Genomic DNA, 12,796 nt, shown 5'->3' on the forward strand with positions numbered 1-12,796 from the left:
AAGAGAATCTTAATTTTTTTTTTTTTTCTCCATTCCTTTTTCTAGAACATACTCCTCTCTGTTATGGCCCCTGGAAACTTTAGCTGGAACTGCACTGCCTTTGCTTTTAATAATAGTCTCACTTGGTTGTGATGGACCCGCTTTTGAGTTGGGCACATCGTTAATAGAGTAGTAAAAATAGGCTCCAACAGGAGTGAACCCGGGTGACAAGCCAGGGCAGGCCTCAGGTCACACAAGGCGCCGCCATAGCAGTCAAAAGTAAGGTTTCTAAAGACATGCGGGTGTTTTGCTTCTTTAAAAGTTTCAAACTTTGATGTTTCTTGAAGAATAAGAATGTATAACCCCAAGTCTTTGATTGCTGTAAAGCTTCCAGAACCCGGTCTGAAGAGATGGCGGGAAGGAAAGAGCGCTTGCTGCTCAAGAATGAGGGCCTGGCTTGGAATCTTCATCCCCCACAAAAAGCGGGGTGTAGGCCACTGGTGCCTGGAGTGCTGCTGTGGGGTGCAAGGGGAGAGACAAGCAGTCCTGAGGGCTCACTGACCTCCAGCCTAGCGGAAACATTGTGAGTTCCAAGGTCAATAGGAACCCCAGTATCCCAGAAGTAAGGTTGAGTGGCAGAGCAGGGCACCTGCTATCGTCCTTCGGCCTCCACACCTGCATGCACTGTGTTCCCTCACACAAGCACATGCTTCCAGGACACAGAGTTTAAGAAGTGCACTTTCAAGGACCATGGTATGGCTTTTTAAGGGATCACTGAGTTCATCGACATCATTAGGGTGGGTTTTCTTTTAGCTCTCCATATTTGGTGCTTGGGTGCCTCCTGCTTAGACAGCAAGCATGCCAATTTAATGTTGGGGGTTCAGCTTCTCCTAGAGCAAGGATGGGGCCAGAGTTTCTGTAACATGATTTAACCACTGATGGAGCAGGCTTTATGTGTTGTTCCTTTGAGCACACCAGTTAAGTGTCATAGTGCCCCTCTGTGTGTGTGTGGGTGGGGGGGAGTTGCCATAGCTGCCGTGGCATAAACTGAAGTGTGTTTTAACTCTGACTTGTCCTTTTGTTATGTGCTGGACTAGGGAGCCTCCCCCAGTATAAATGAAGTGTTTTATTTGTTAACAGCCAGGCAGCAAGGGCGAGAGCTCTGGGCACTGGCAAGTGCCCACCGCGCCCTGGTAATAAAGGCATTCTCCAGGGGCAGAGTGCTGAAAGGAGGAGGAGGCCGCAGTAAACAGGTATTTTACATTCAGGGCGGCCTCTCTCTCATCTTGAAGTGTGTAATTGTGTTCGGGATAAATTATGGAAAAAAAATCACAAGTTGCTCATAAGGAAATAACCCTCTTTAAAAACAAGTAAATTTTTCAAGGCAGAGCCCAAGGGACCTTAGCAACCAATCCTGAGATGTTGGCTGGTAAGCAGGGGTGGGGGTGGGGGTGGGGCTTTTCCAGAACATGTTCTGTCTAACACCAGCTCAGCTACCTAGCAGAACTGGGCCAGGCAACTTCCCCAGGTCCTTGGTCCAATCTTTATGGCTGAGGCACTGAAAACACTGCAAGCCTGGAGAGGGGAAAGCAGCCAAGGCCCCACCCAGCACTGGAGACACCTTAGTTCTCTTTCCCGTTTCTCACTTTCACTTCTGGCTTTGAGATCCTACTTGTCACTTGTCACTTCCATAAGAACATATTGCTGATTGAATGGACACATTGGAGCCTAGAGTTTTATACAGTGCCATCTAAAGGGTGGGTAACAAAATGGGGTTTTAGAAAAAGACTCTCGCGATGAGATATGAATTGAAAACAGCTAATAAGGAATGTCTGTCTGTCCTTATGCTAGTCCTAACGAGGAGCTATAATGGTTACAGGTAGTCATCAAAGTAACTTTTACCTTTTGTAGACAAAAAGCTTTCTCATCATTGTAACTGTCAGAGAAATGTCTGATTTAGTGGAGGGTGCTTGTTCATGAATAAAAGGCTCTCTTTGTTTTTAGGAATTCTGGAGCAACTCTGAAAGTTAGCCTAGTGTGATGGGGCATGTCTGTGATCCAAGCACAATTAAGACCAAAGAAGGAAGATTGCCCATGAGTTTGAGGCTAGCCTATGCTATCTAGCTAGTAGCAGCTCAGCCAGGGGCACACAAAAAGACTGTCTGGAAAACAACTACAGGGCTATCATGATGACTAAGTGGGTAAAGGCTGGAACCCACATGGTAGAAGGAAATGACTGACTCCAGCATGCCATCCTCTGGCCTCCACATGCACAGACGCACATACACACAAATAAATAAATAGATCTATATTAAAAAAAAAACAGACAGCAAACATTTGAAAGATATAGGAAGTACCCCTGTATCATGACAACCTCTAGTATAAATTAAAATTCAGCTTGATTCTGTCTCACAAACTTCATCCAAATATACCAATTAGTGGTAGAAAATGTCTACACATGCCAGCCACTGCTCCACCCTTAAATAAATTACCTGGCTGTTAACAGCCTCCTTTAATGGCTGGATATTGTACCTGTTTGATTTCTTTTCTCCAGAACATGTACTGCCTCTGTCTTGACAGTATGTCAGCTAATTGAGTTTTAGAAAACTCTGAAAGGTTTTTTAATGCAGTCTTTAAAGAAGATACCAAAGTTGCATGTTTCTCTCCTGCTACACAGGAGATTGCATTTTGTGACAACCTAATTGTCTCAGCATCCATTTCAAGGGGGAGATTTATCAAGCTATACATAGTGTGTACCTTTCCGATTGGAAGACATATTTGAGGATATGCATAGAAATCATTTTTACATAAAGGCTTCAGGCACTAGAGCACTGACGTACATACTGTATTTTCCTTGCTGTCACTCAAGTCCTTTGCCTCAAATAAATAGATCATCATTATCCCATTGCAGCCATCTATAGTGCCTCAAAGTATAGGACTGTGTTTGATATCATTGCCATCCAGCTGACCCATATAATTTATTGGTGATTTTTTTTTTTTAAAGAATGACATTCTTGGGCCACCACCATCCGCCAAAGCACTTTGATGTCTTTCAGCCAAATATTTCATTATCACATAATCTTTTGTATTGCTGTTAGAACCATATTAACAGAGCTAAAAGTTGACATTTTCTGAGACACTGGATTTTTGGTTGATCTTAGTAATTAAAAAAATGATAATTACTCCATAATATTAACAATATCACTTTGAGTTTTTTCCAGCAAAGGCAAAAGTTTACAGATGGCCACAGTTTACCTAGAATGATTTGTTCCACGGTGACATGGTAAATGGGCCGGCCATATAATACCCCATTTTTAAGTAATAATAAGGAATGTGTAGAATGTGATATAAAAGAGTTGACTTGATGTTGTCACTACCTTCCTTCTTAAAGTGCAGAACCGTGCTCCACTTCTCAGCTTCCATTCCCCCACCCCCTATATAGGGGCTTCTGTGAATATAGTCACCTCCTCCCAGAATACACTGGCCATACGACTTCCATAAAGAACTAAAATTAAAGCCAATCGTTCTTCCCACGGAAACTGTCTTTTTAGAGCAGGTTTGAATTAGAGGCAGCTTTAAGTCTCAGGGACTTCAAAGTAATAGTTGGTATCCAAGGGTTGGTGGCTGTCAGCTTGCAGCCTCTGTGCATGCACCTTCCATGGCTTGAAGAATCTTGCCTGTGTTTAGAATCAACTCCCTGCAGAGAGAAGAAATCCCGCTCTGCCCCAAAATGATCTTGTTTGATAGTCTGGTCTCCTAAAGGCCAGCCCCATGGCTTAACACCATTTTACACTTACATTACATAGTGTAATTTTTCCTGAATTTCCTTACCTGACTAGGCTGCCCTGCAAACATGGTGTTTGGTGTCCTGTTTTCTGCTCACTCTTACCCAGGGCCATCAATTCCACCTGGAAAAGCAGGCTTGTTTGACAGGAATTCCTGTCACCTTGCTCTTTTCCTTCCTGCTGGGTTCTGAATGCTGTGTTTGTCACCCTAATCACAGAGGGAAAACAGTAAACACTCCTTCCTAGTTTTTTCTGACCACCTTTCACTTGGCTGCTCCTCTGTATGAGCAGTCAGCCCCTGTGAGCTTCCCAGGACCGCCTCCTTCCTCCCAGCTAAGCAGGCTCTGTGTCCTACACAGGGGTCATTCTCAGGGTCATAGAGCTCAAGGTCAAGTTTCCTTTGAGTTTGCTCTGCAAGCAGCAGACATTCTGTTTGTCTGCACCTCTAATGTCTCCCTTTATTTTTCTAGTTGTCTCTCTTCTAATCCTCAGCCAGGGGCTGGTCTATTTCAGGGTGGATTTGGCTTTAAGCCATCTTAGACACCCCATCACACTTTCCCACTGTGTCCTGCCAAGAAAGGATCCTTCAGAAGAAATGTGCTAGCAGGTGGAAATCATCCATTTATTCTAATCGTACTCTATTTATGCTGCCCGAATTTTTTTTTTTAAGTACCATTTATCTTTGACCTTTGCTTCTTGATGTGACACCATTTCTTCAAGAAGTGAAGAAGCCACCCTATGCTGATACATTCCTGCGGAGCAGGAATTCTAAGCCTGCATTCTTACGTCTGCTGCTCCCAATACACATGATAATGGCTTAATAGGTGTGGGGATTTGTGGTCTAGAGAAAAGATGAGGGTGATGTCGTGGTGGTGCTGTCGTGGTGGTGATGATGGTGGTGGTGATGATGGTGGTGGTGGTGATGATGGTGGTGGTGATGATGGTGGTGGTGGTGATGGTGGTGGTGATGATGGTGGTGGTGATGATGGTGGTGGTGATGATGGTGGTGGTGATGATGGTGGTGGTGGTGATGATGGTGGTGGTGATGATGGTGGTGGTGATGATGGTGGTGGTGATGATGGTGGTGGTGGTGATGTCGTGGTGGTGGTGATGATGGTGGTGGTGGTGATGATGGTGGTGATGATGGTGGTGGTGATGATGGTGGTGGTGATGTCGTGGTGGTGATGATGGTGGTGATGATGGTGGTGGTGATGATGATGGTGGTAGTGGTGATGATAGTAGGAGCAGTTACCATCTGTTTAGCTTGATGAGAAGCTAGACACAGTGCTAACTGCTTTGTGTGTATAGCAGCTCTGTGGGATAGCTGTTAATTACTGTCCCCATTTTGTAGATGGGGAACTAGCTCAGGGGACTTGAGATGAATTTCCAGAAGAGCAGTGTGTCTTTCCCCCTTCCTGACTGACTGTTACATCTGCTGCCTGTAAACACACTTTTTGTTTGGAAAGCGGAGAGTAGGTGCCTGTTTTTACCCACATCTCAGTTTCTTAAAGGCTAGGAGAGTGTCCTAGACTTTCCTGTTCCCTGTTATGCCAACCACAGAATCGAACACATCCTTTTCTTCTGCTTCTAAACTGAGCTTCTGCCTTGTGCTCTGGATCTTTCCACACATTTAGGAGACGCTCTGGCTGCTGGGACGGATCTTGATGCTGCAAATAGAGCAGATACGGAGATGAGCCTAGTGTAGGTGCACCTGAAAGCCCTCACACTTAGACATGTTCTGAAACTGTCTTAGTGGTTGACGGGGTGATCATCAGTGAGACTGGTGTGCTCAGGCCTGTGCTGGGCTTTGGGTGAGTCCTCAAGGCAGGTTATTGAGAGCTGAATAAGACTCTCACCTGGAGGCCTTCTGGATTTTATTGAAGTCCCAAAGGCAGTTTGGTCTTCACTTCCATACTTGATAAAATGAACTGCCTGTACATTGGGACTGTCTCTATCTGCTAACTAGACAGGATCATCTGTTGAGCCTCCCTGTTCCTACTTCAATAAGTGAGCCTTCCTTAACTTTAGCTTGGATCAAGGCTATGTAGTCTAGGCTTCACTATACCTTTCCTCTTATATGTGAGAACACGTCCATGTTCACAGCAATCTGGTCTTTCTGGTTTCTCCTCAGTGCACCGCTTGGCAGTTACTGCCATGTCAATTCCGTACTTAATTGTGTCTTAACCTAGATCTGCCTTGGTTTGACGACTCATTTTGTGAACTAGGGAGAAAAGTATTTAGGACCGTATCAGATGTTACTTTTATAATGTGTTTCTAACTTCTTTTTGCTTTAATGCATCTCAGGGACTAAAGTTTAAATGGTGGAAGTTCCATCTGACCTTTTTCTCCCTTTTTCTTAAAGGTGATGGACAGAATCTGTTTACTAAAGATGTGACAGTGATCGAGGGAGAAGTTGCAACCATCAGCTGCCAAGTCAATAAGAGTGATGACTCCGTGATTCAACTACTGAACCCCAACAGGCAGACCATTTACTTCAGGGACTTTAGGCGTAAGTTTCCACTCACAGTATTAGATGGCAACTTTTATTTTTATTTTTATTTCTTACCTATGTGTTGTCTTGATAAAGAGATTTCCAAGGCCACCTCTTTCTAATTTAATGTTAGATGCTTAAAGTTTAGTCAATTCTTTAGAGAGAAGAAGAGACAGGCAATCATAATCTTTCTACTTAATAGAAACCTTGAATGGTGCCCTTTAAAAGTCTTACTTTGCACTAGGAATTGATTGTGGTAATTCAAGGTGAATTGCAATCGAGTCCCAAATACTTGGCTGACACAAACAACTCAAATAGGGTAAGGCAAGGAAAATAGAGCATTCTGATAGGGAATCTGTTTGGCTTAAAGATTGGTGTTTCCAAGGCAATCTATACCTGTAATGACAGGACCAGATCTTTCACCATAACTTCTGTCTTCCAGAGATAGCCATAAGCTGAAATCCCTTCAAATGCAGTTTAACAAAAGCCAGCCTTTGACGCTGAATTGTATATGCCACCAAAGGCTCAAAGTTGCTATGACTTGCCAGTCATCTCACTGAAGCAAGTAGCCATCGTGCTCGCTCGGGGCTGCTTGTCTTCTTGTCCCCTCCTGGTATTTTGGAACAGTCTGTGAAAAGGGTTAATAAACAAGGACCATGTGAAGGGACTAAAGAAGGGCCTTGAAATGTCTGAGGCTGAAGTGCTTGCACCAAGCCCGACCACCTGAGTTCCACTCCCAGATACCCACATGCTGGAAGGAGAGAAGAGCTCCGCAGAGTGGGCCTCCGCACAGACTGTGTGTGTGGCGCAAATGGCCTCTCCACTCAACTGTGAAAAAGATGTTCCCTGTTAACTAAGACTCTGAATTGTGATGACACTTTCCTGATTGATGTCTGATGAGTATTCAGATCAGGAAAGGTGGGCTTACCTAGGAAGGTATGTAACCAGCTATGGCCTCTAAAGGCCCTGGGTCAGGCTGCCCCGCCCCTCAATTCATATCCCCTAAATTCAGGTGCAGCCAAATAGTCTGCTGTGACATGTTAGAAATCAGTATTTTGCATTTTGCTTTGAAGTTACTTTTTTTGCTTTTTGTTTTTGTTTTTGCTGTTGTTGTTGTTGTTGTGGATTTTTGTTTTTTCTTTTCTTTTTGTTTTTGGCTTTTCATTTTCCTTCTGAACCTCTGCTGCCCAGCTGAGAGAGCCAGGCATGTTGTACTCTCAGCCTTCCCCTTACTTCCCATTTCATCTTGCCTGTCTCTAACAGGAAACCTGAAACAGTTTAGGATCAAGTGTTGAAAAGGCACACAGTGCTTGGAATTGTCCCAGTAGGGTGGTGGTGGTGGTAGTGATGGTTTGTGTGTAAGTTTCCTTAAGAAAGGTCAGAAGGGTTATTTGTCTGCATGCAGCTACTGCAGAAGCCTTAAAATAGTACCATTCAGATACAGAAAGACTTAAATTGTTTCCATTCTGCGGCTGTTTTTCTACTATCTGACTTCTTCCCTTGCCTAGTTAAGGAAAATAGATTGTCCATCATCTTTTGCACAATCACTGACTGTGTTTTGTTTCACAGCTTTGAAGGACAGCAGGTTTCAGCTGCTGAATTTTTCTAGCAGTGAACTCAAAGTGTCACTGACAAACGTCTCCATTTCGGATGAAGGCAGATACTTCTGCCAGCTCTACACCGACCCCCCACAGGAGAGTTACACCACCATCACAGTCCTGGGTAAGAAATGCTTATTAGTCCTGGGGGCCCAGTGGGATGGCTCAGGCTACCAAAGGGCTTCCAGCAGTTAGGAAGGGGTTAAGTGCGGGTCTGACTGTTGGAACTTGTTTTAGAAAGAACCTCCGCCCTTCTTGCTGAATTTCAAAAGTAGCATATTTTATCACCTGGTCTCAGGAGGAGCAGTCACCCATCTTTATAGAGTCCACCTGCTCTTCGGTTTTACCCCTTCAGTTTCAGAAGTACACAAAGATCAAGAGGGTTACAGCCCTCACCTGAGTCACTGGCCACAGGAAATGCCATTGCATCGAACTACCCTGTTTTTTCTCCTTCTGTGCAAAAGAGGGGAAGATGCCGCCCCTCCCCTCCCCCCGAATCTACACTCATGGCAGAGCTTAGCTATCTTGTGATGATTTCAAATGAAGGTTGGTGTCCTCATTCAAATGTGGTTGGCCTTTTTTCCTTTGGCTTTATTTAATCTGTCGCCCTATTTATTACTGACAGCCAAGATCATGCTACAGAACACAAAGTCATACCCGGAAACACATTCCTTGCCACCAGGGGCAGCCATCAACATAAGGCAGTTCAGAGTGAGCTAACCGGAAACAGCAGAACACTGTTGGCCGGCTGTGAGGTCACCTCCACTAACTGGAGCATCATCGTTTGTGGTTATCAGATTGTGCATTTTCACTGAAATCCCAGTGGCCAGGGTGATGCATGTTTTGATACAGTCAGCAGGTATTTCTGTGCTGAAGGCTCTGAGTTTGTCACAGTTTACACACATAGACTCTGGTACATAACAGTAGCCGATCCAGGGTTTTGCAACTGAATTTTCAAGGACACAACACTGTAAAGTGAGGCTAGATCTCTGATTTACACCTTTAGGAAGATGATGAATCAAAGTCTATTTGAGGTGTCAGGCTGCAGCTTTTTGGTGTAATGATATGAAGATTAAAGAGGAAAGATAAATATGAAGGACATTTTCACTGGGGTATGTGCACATATATGTATTTTTGAATGTGCATATTGGGCTGCTTCCTCATTACTTTATTTAAACACAGCTATAAAGGGGAAAATACTTTGAATTCACTAAGCCAAGTGTGTGCCCAAAGCCTGCATGAATTCGTAATATGACCAAGTGAGCTTTTAGAAAATTGGGCCTAATGTGTGGCCACATGGTTCCTAGTGTGGACCGTGTGCAAGAGTCTGTAGCTTTCATGTGTAAGTCACTTTCTGATTTAATCTGCACAAGAGCTGCATGGAAACTCTCTTAGAATGAGTACTTTGGTATTGCGTAGATGAGCCAGTTTCACCAGAAGGCATTTGAAGTTTTCCATCTCCGCTTGTCTGCATATGTATGAATACACATATCTGAGTACACCTTCTTGAATACAAGTGTGTGACATGACCGTCTATACTGGAGCTGCCATCATTCTTGCAGCTTCTCTGCAAGAGTGATGGCACGGAAGCAATGGACCTGTGACATTTTGGATTTTTAGAATGTTTTTCTTTTACTACATGGGGCCTTTAGGTTTTGTATTTTAATTTCATAGAAATTCTGCCAACGTTACAAAGCACACAATAAGAATTAAGAACCCAAGGACCTGGGGAGATACGTCAGCTGGTAAAAGGACCTGAGTTCAATCACTAGAAGCTAGACATGATAGCATGCTCTTAAAATTCACACAGTACCCAGGCAGGGGGATGGCTCCCTGGGGCTGGACAGCCACATTCATCTAATAGGAGAATCCCACATCAGTGAGAGACTTGTCTGAGGTCTAGTCTCCACATAGATACACACATGCGCAAAGAATGTGTTGTACACGAACACAGAAACACATACACAGAGCATTAAGACTCTGTGGAGTCACAGCAGACCTTACTACCCTGCCTGACAATTGCTGTGTCTCATAGTGCAGTCATTTTCAGGACATTTCTGCAACTCCACATTTAGTTATCAAGAGCACATCTTTTAGGCCGTTAGCAAGACACTGCCCCCTGTTGGTTATCAATGTCCTGGTCACTGTGCTGGGCCGTTCAACTGTACATGTGCCCTGCGCTTAGCGTCAACCACCAACATGTACATGTGCCCTGTGCTTGGCGTCAGCCACCAACATGTAGACTTCCTAAAGGCATCATGCCTGTAATCTGTTCAGAGGTCTCATTATTCTAGAAGTAATAGGTTCCTGCTCGTATTTTATCGAAGCATTAACTTAAGTGTACTTGAAGGTAATACTAGTCAATGTTCTTTTTGTGGATATTATGCATTCATTTAATATTCTTTCCATTGTAGTTACTCTAGGATTCCTTGACAGAGTAAAATTGTTGTCATCAGTGTGAGAGTCTTTCATATTCCAAAATCTGACAATTTCCACTGAGACACAGTCAAGCCTTCCTAAGGTTTAGGGTTTTTTGCTATTATAATGAATGGAGAATGATGTATTAGCATCTCCGTTGCTATCCATGGTGCTCTGAATAGGATTCCATATGTACTTACAGCTATCAAGCTCCTGAATAGGTGGAAGATGCTCATTTTAGTGCATATGGCTATTAGTGACTTAATTCACTCAGGAAAAACTTTAGCATAAGATATGGAAGCCACTGCTAATGTTTTCTACGCTGTTCTGTATGTAACTATGTTTAGATCTCATCCATGTAAAAACTGAAAACCCTCCTGTGCATTCAGGTGCCATGTGGGCCATTCGTTCAGCCCTTCCACTTGCAGCGAGTTCATGTCCTTATCCCCGCACAGAGTGTAGGACTCTTTATATTGTTTGTAAGAGGAGATGAACAAGAGCGAGAAGACACTGCTGAGATGAGCACAGTTACTGATAATAGTAGCTAATATTATTACAGTCCCATCCTCCTAAGATTAGTGCTCACTCTTAAGACTCCAGGAACGGGAGAACCTAATTATTTTAAAGGGTCTTTGAGTGAGATCTCACATACTGATCAGCTTTAAGACTCCTCTTTTGTGGTAATTAATGTGACGCATCTTGATATTGCTGATTCTCTTAATATTGTAGGCGTAATGTTTATAATTATCAGGTTTGAGGTTAGTTCACAGGAACCTTGACATTCTTGGCTGTTTTCTAGTGCTTCCTGTGTGTGAGCTTGATTCAGGTTTTCCTCTTCATGTTCCTCCCCAGGCAGGTCTGTGCTTGTTTTCATTGATGGCTGCAGGCAGTTCTTACTAGCTGTGTAAGTGTATTCACTGGCTAGCAACAATTTTAATTCATCTTTCCACAAATGTATTTTACACTTTACTAACCTCTTTTCTATTAGAATAGACATTTAAAATCAGGATGAAGTTAGAGGGGACAATAGGATAGACTTAATAAGACGAAAGAATATTTTCGTCTTCGACCTTCTGTTTTCATAAAGGCACATTTAAATCCCCTCATTTGTATTGTCCAGGGCTTTGTTGTTCTTTAAAAGTCCAAAACTTGTAGACCCCTGTGAGTGTTTCTAGTTCCAATTAAATAAGGGTTTCTACATAGGGGGGAAAGTCTGAGAGAAGTGTCTTTATAGCATCAAAAATGCAAATTATCAAACTTTTGCCTTGCAACCAGAGAACTCTTGCCCTGCTTGCCTCTCTCTTCCTCTGATCTCAGCAGAGAAGAGCCATACTGGCAACAGCCTTGAAAAAATTGTTTATGGGCTTGGAGAAAATCACTGCGCTGCTTCTCAAAATGATGACCTAAACAATACGCAAGTCCGTTGTTTTTCTACATGGGTTATATTTTCCAGCTTTTGGTGTTTCCTATACTTTCCCTTTGGCTTAAGGTAAAGAAGGTGCCAGCTGTCCAGGAAAGTAATCATGTGAACCAGAGGTAACCCATTACTCTGAAGGTCATAGGGACACAGGGTGTACCATTTACAACAGAGGTGAAAGGGACACAGCTAAGACCGATGTGGGAAAATCAGATACAGACCGTAACTGCCTCTCAAGCTCTCAGCCCCGAAATAAAGTCAACAGGTGCTATTCATAGATTTTCCCGTCCTGTGTACACCTGGGGTTTTTTTCATTTCCTTACTTTGAATTAGCACATTGTTGATGATGTGGGAGGAATAGACACCGTCTTTAGGCTTTCCACCAAGAGATGCTGTTGTAGATTGTTACAGTTTGAATCTGAATTGTTTATTATGGCGTTGTGTTTTCTGGGCTTTCTCACCAGCTGGCATGCTTTGCGGAATGGGTTAGATCCTGAGGGCTCTGACCTAATGAATTAATAAATTAATCCTTGGATTGATTTGTAACATGCTAGCATCTGTGAGAGAAGTGACAGGGCCTCACTGAAAAAAAAAAAAGTGCTATGGGACGTGTATCCGTGGAGCTACATCTTCTCGTCCCAGCCCCTTCTAGATCATAGCTGCCATGATGTGAACAGCCTCCTTCTCCACACGGCTTCATCATTGTGTTGCTTTTTGTGTCCAGCTGTGGGCCCAGAAACACATAGCCCAGTGACCAAGGACTGATGCTTCTGAACTGTGCACTGAAAGAAATAGTCCTGCCCTTAAGAAAAATAACACGGGCAGAAATGAACAGTTGGTGGCAGCTATGAGAGATGTGGAGTGAGGAGTCTTGGTGTGTCTTCAGACGCACCAGGAGAGAGAGAGAGGGAGAGAGAGGGAGAGAGAGAGATATGCCCAGAACACAGAGCACAACTGACAGACAGCCTGGCTACCATGTTCCTCGGAGACTTAGTTATCTGTGTGGAATCTCAGCAACTCCCAGATCTATTCCCACTAAGAAAGTGCCTCGATTCTGATATGCCCATCAAGGTGTTTCCCCAGAGTCATGAAGTGGGAGAAATACTCC

General features: G+C 43.6%; 1 protein-coding gene across 6 annotated transcripts in view; it reads left to right on the top strand.

Moving 5' to 3' along the window:
- The window catches only part of Cadm1 (cell adhesion molecule 1), a 319,949-nt gene that overhangs the window by 250,675 nt on the left and 56,478 nt on the right, over positions 1–12,796 (top strand). For all 6 annotated transcript variants that reach the window (XM_051156359.1, XM_051156360.1, XM_051156361.1 and 3 more), the window contains exons 2-3: positions 6,127–6,273; positions 7,825–7,977. In XM_051156359.1, the coding sequence (XP_051012316.1) occupies positions 6,127–6,273; positions 7,825–7,977 (300 nt within the window). The remainder of the gene's footprint in view (positions 1–6,126; positions 6,274–7,824; positions 7,978–12,796) is intronic.

The sequence above is a fragment of the Acomys russatus genome, chromosome 14 (assembly GCF_903995435.1).
Source record: "Acomys russatus chromosome 14, mAcoRus1.1, whole genome shotgun sequence".
Classification (NCBI taxonomy): Eukaryota; Metazoa; Chordata; class Mammalia; order Rodentia; family Muridae; genus Acomys; species Acomys russatus.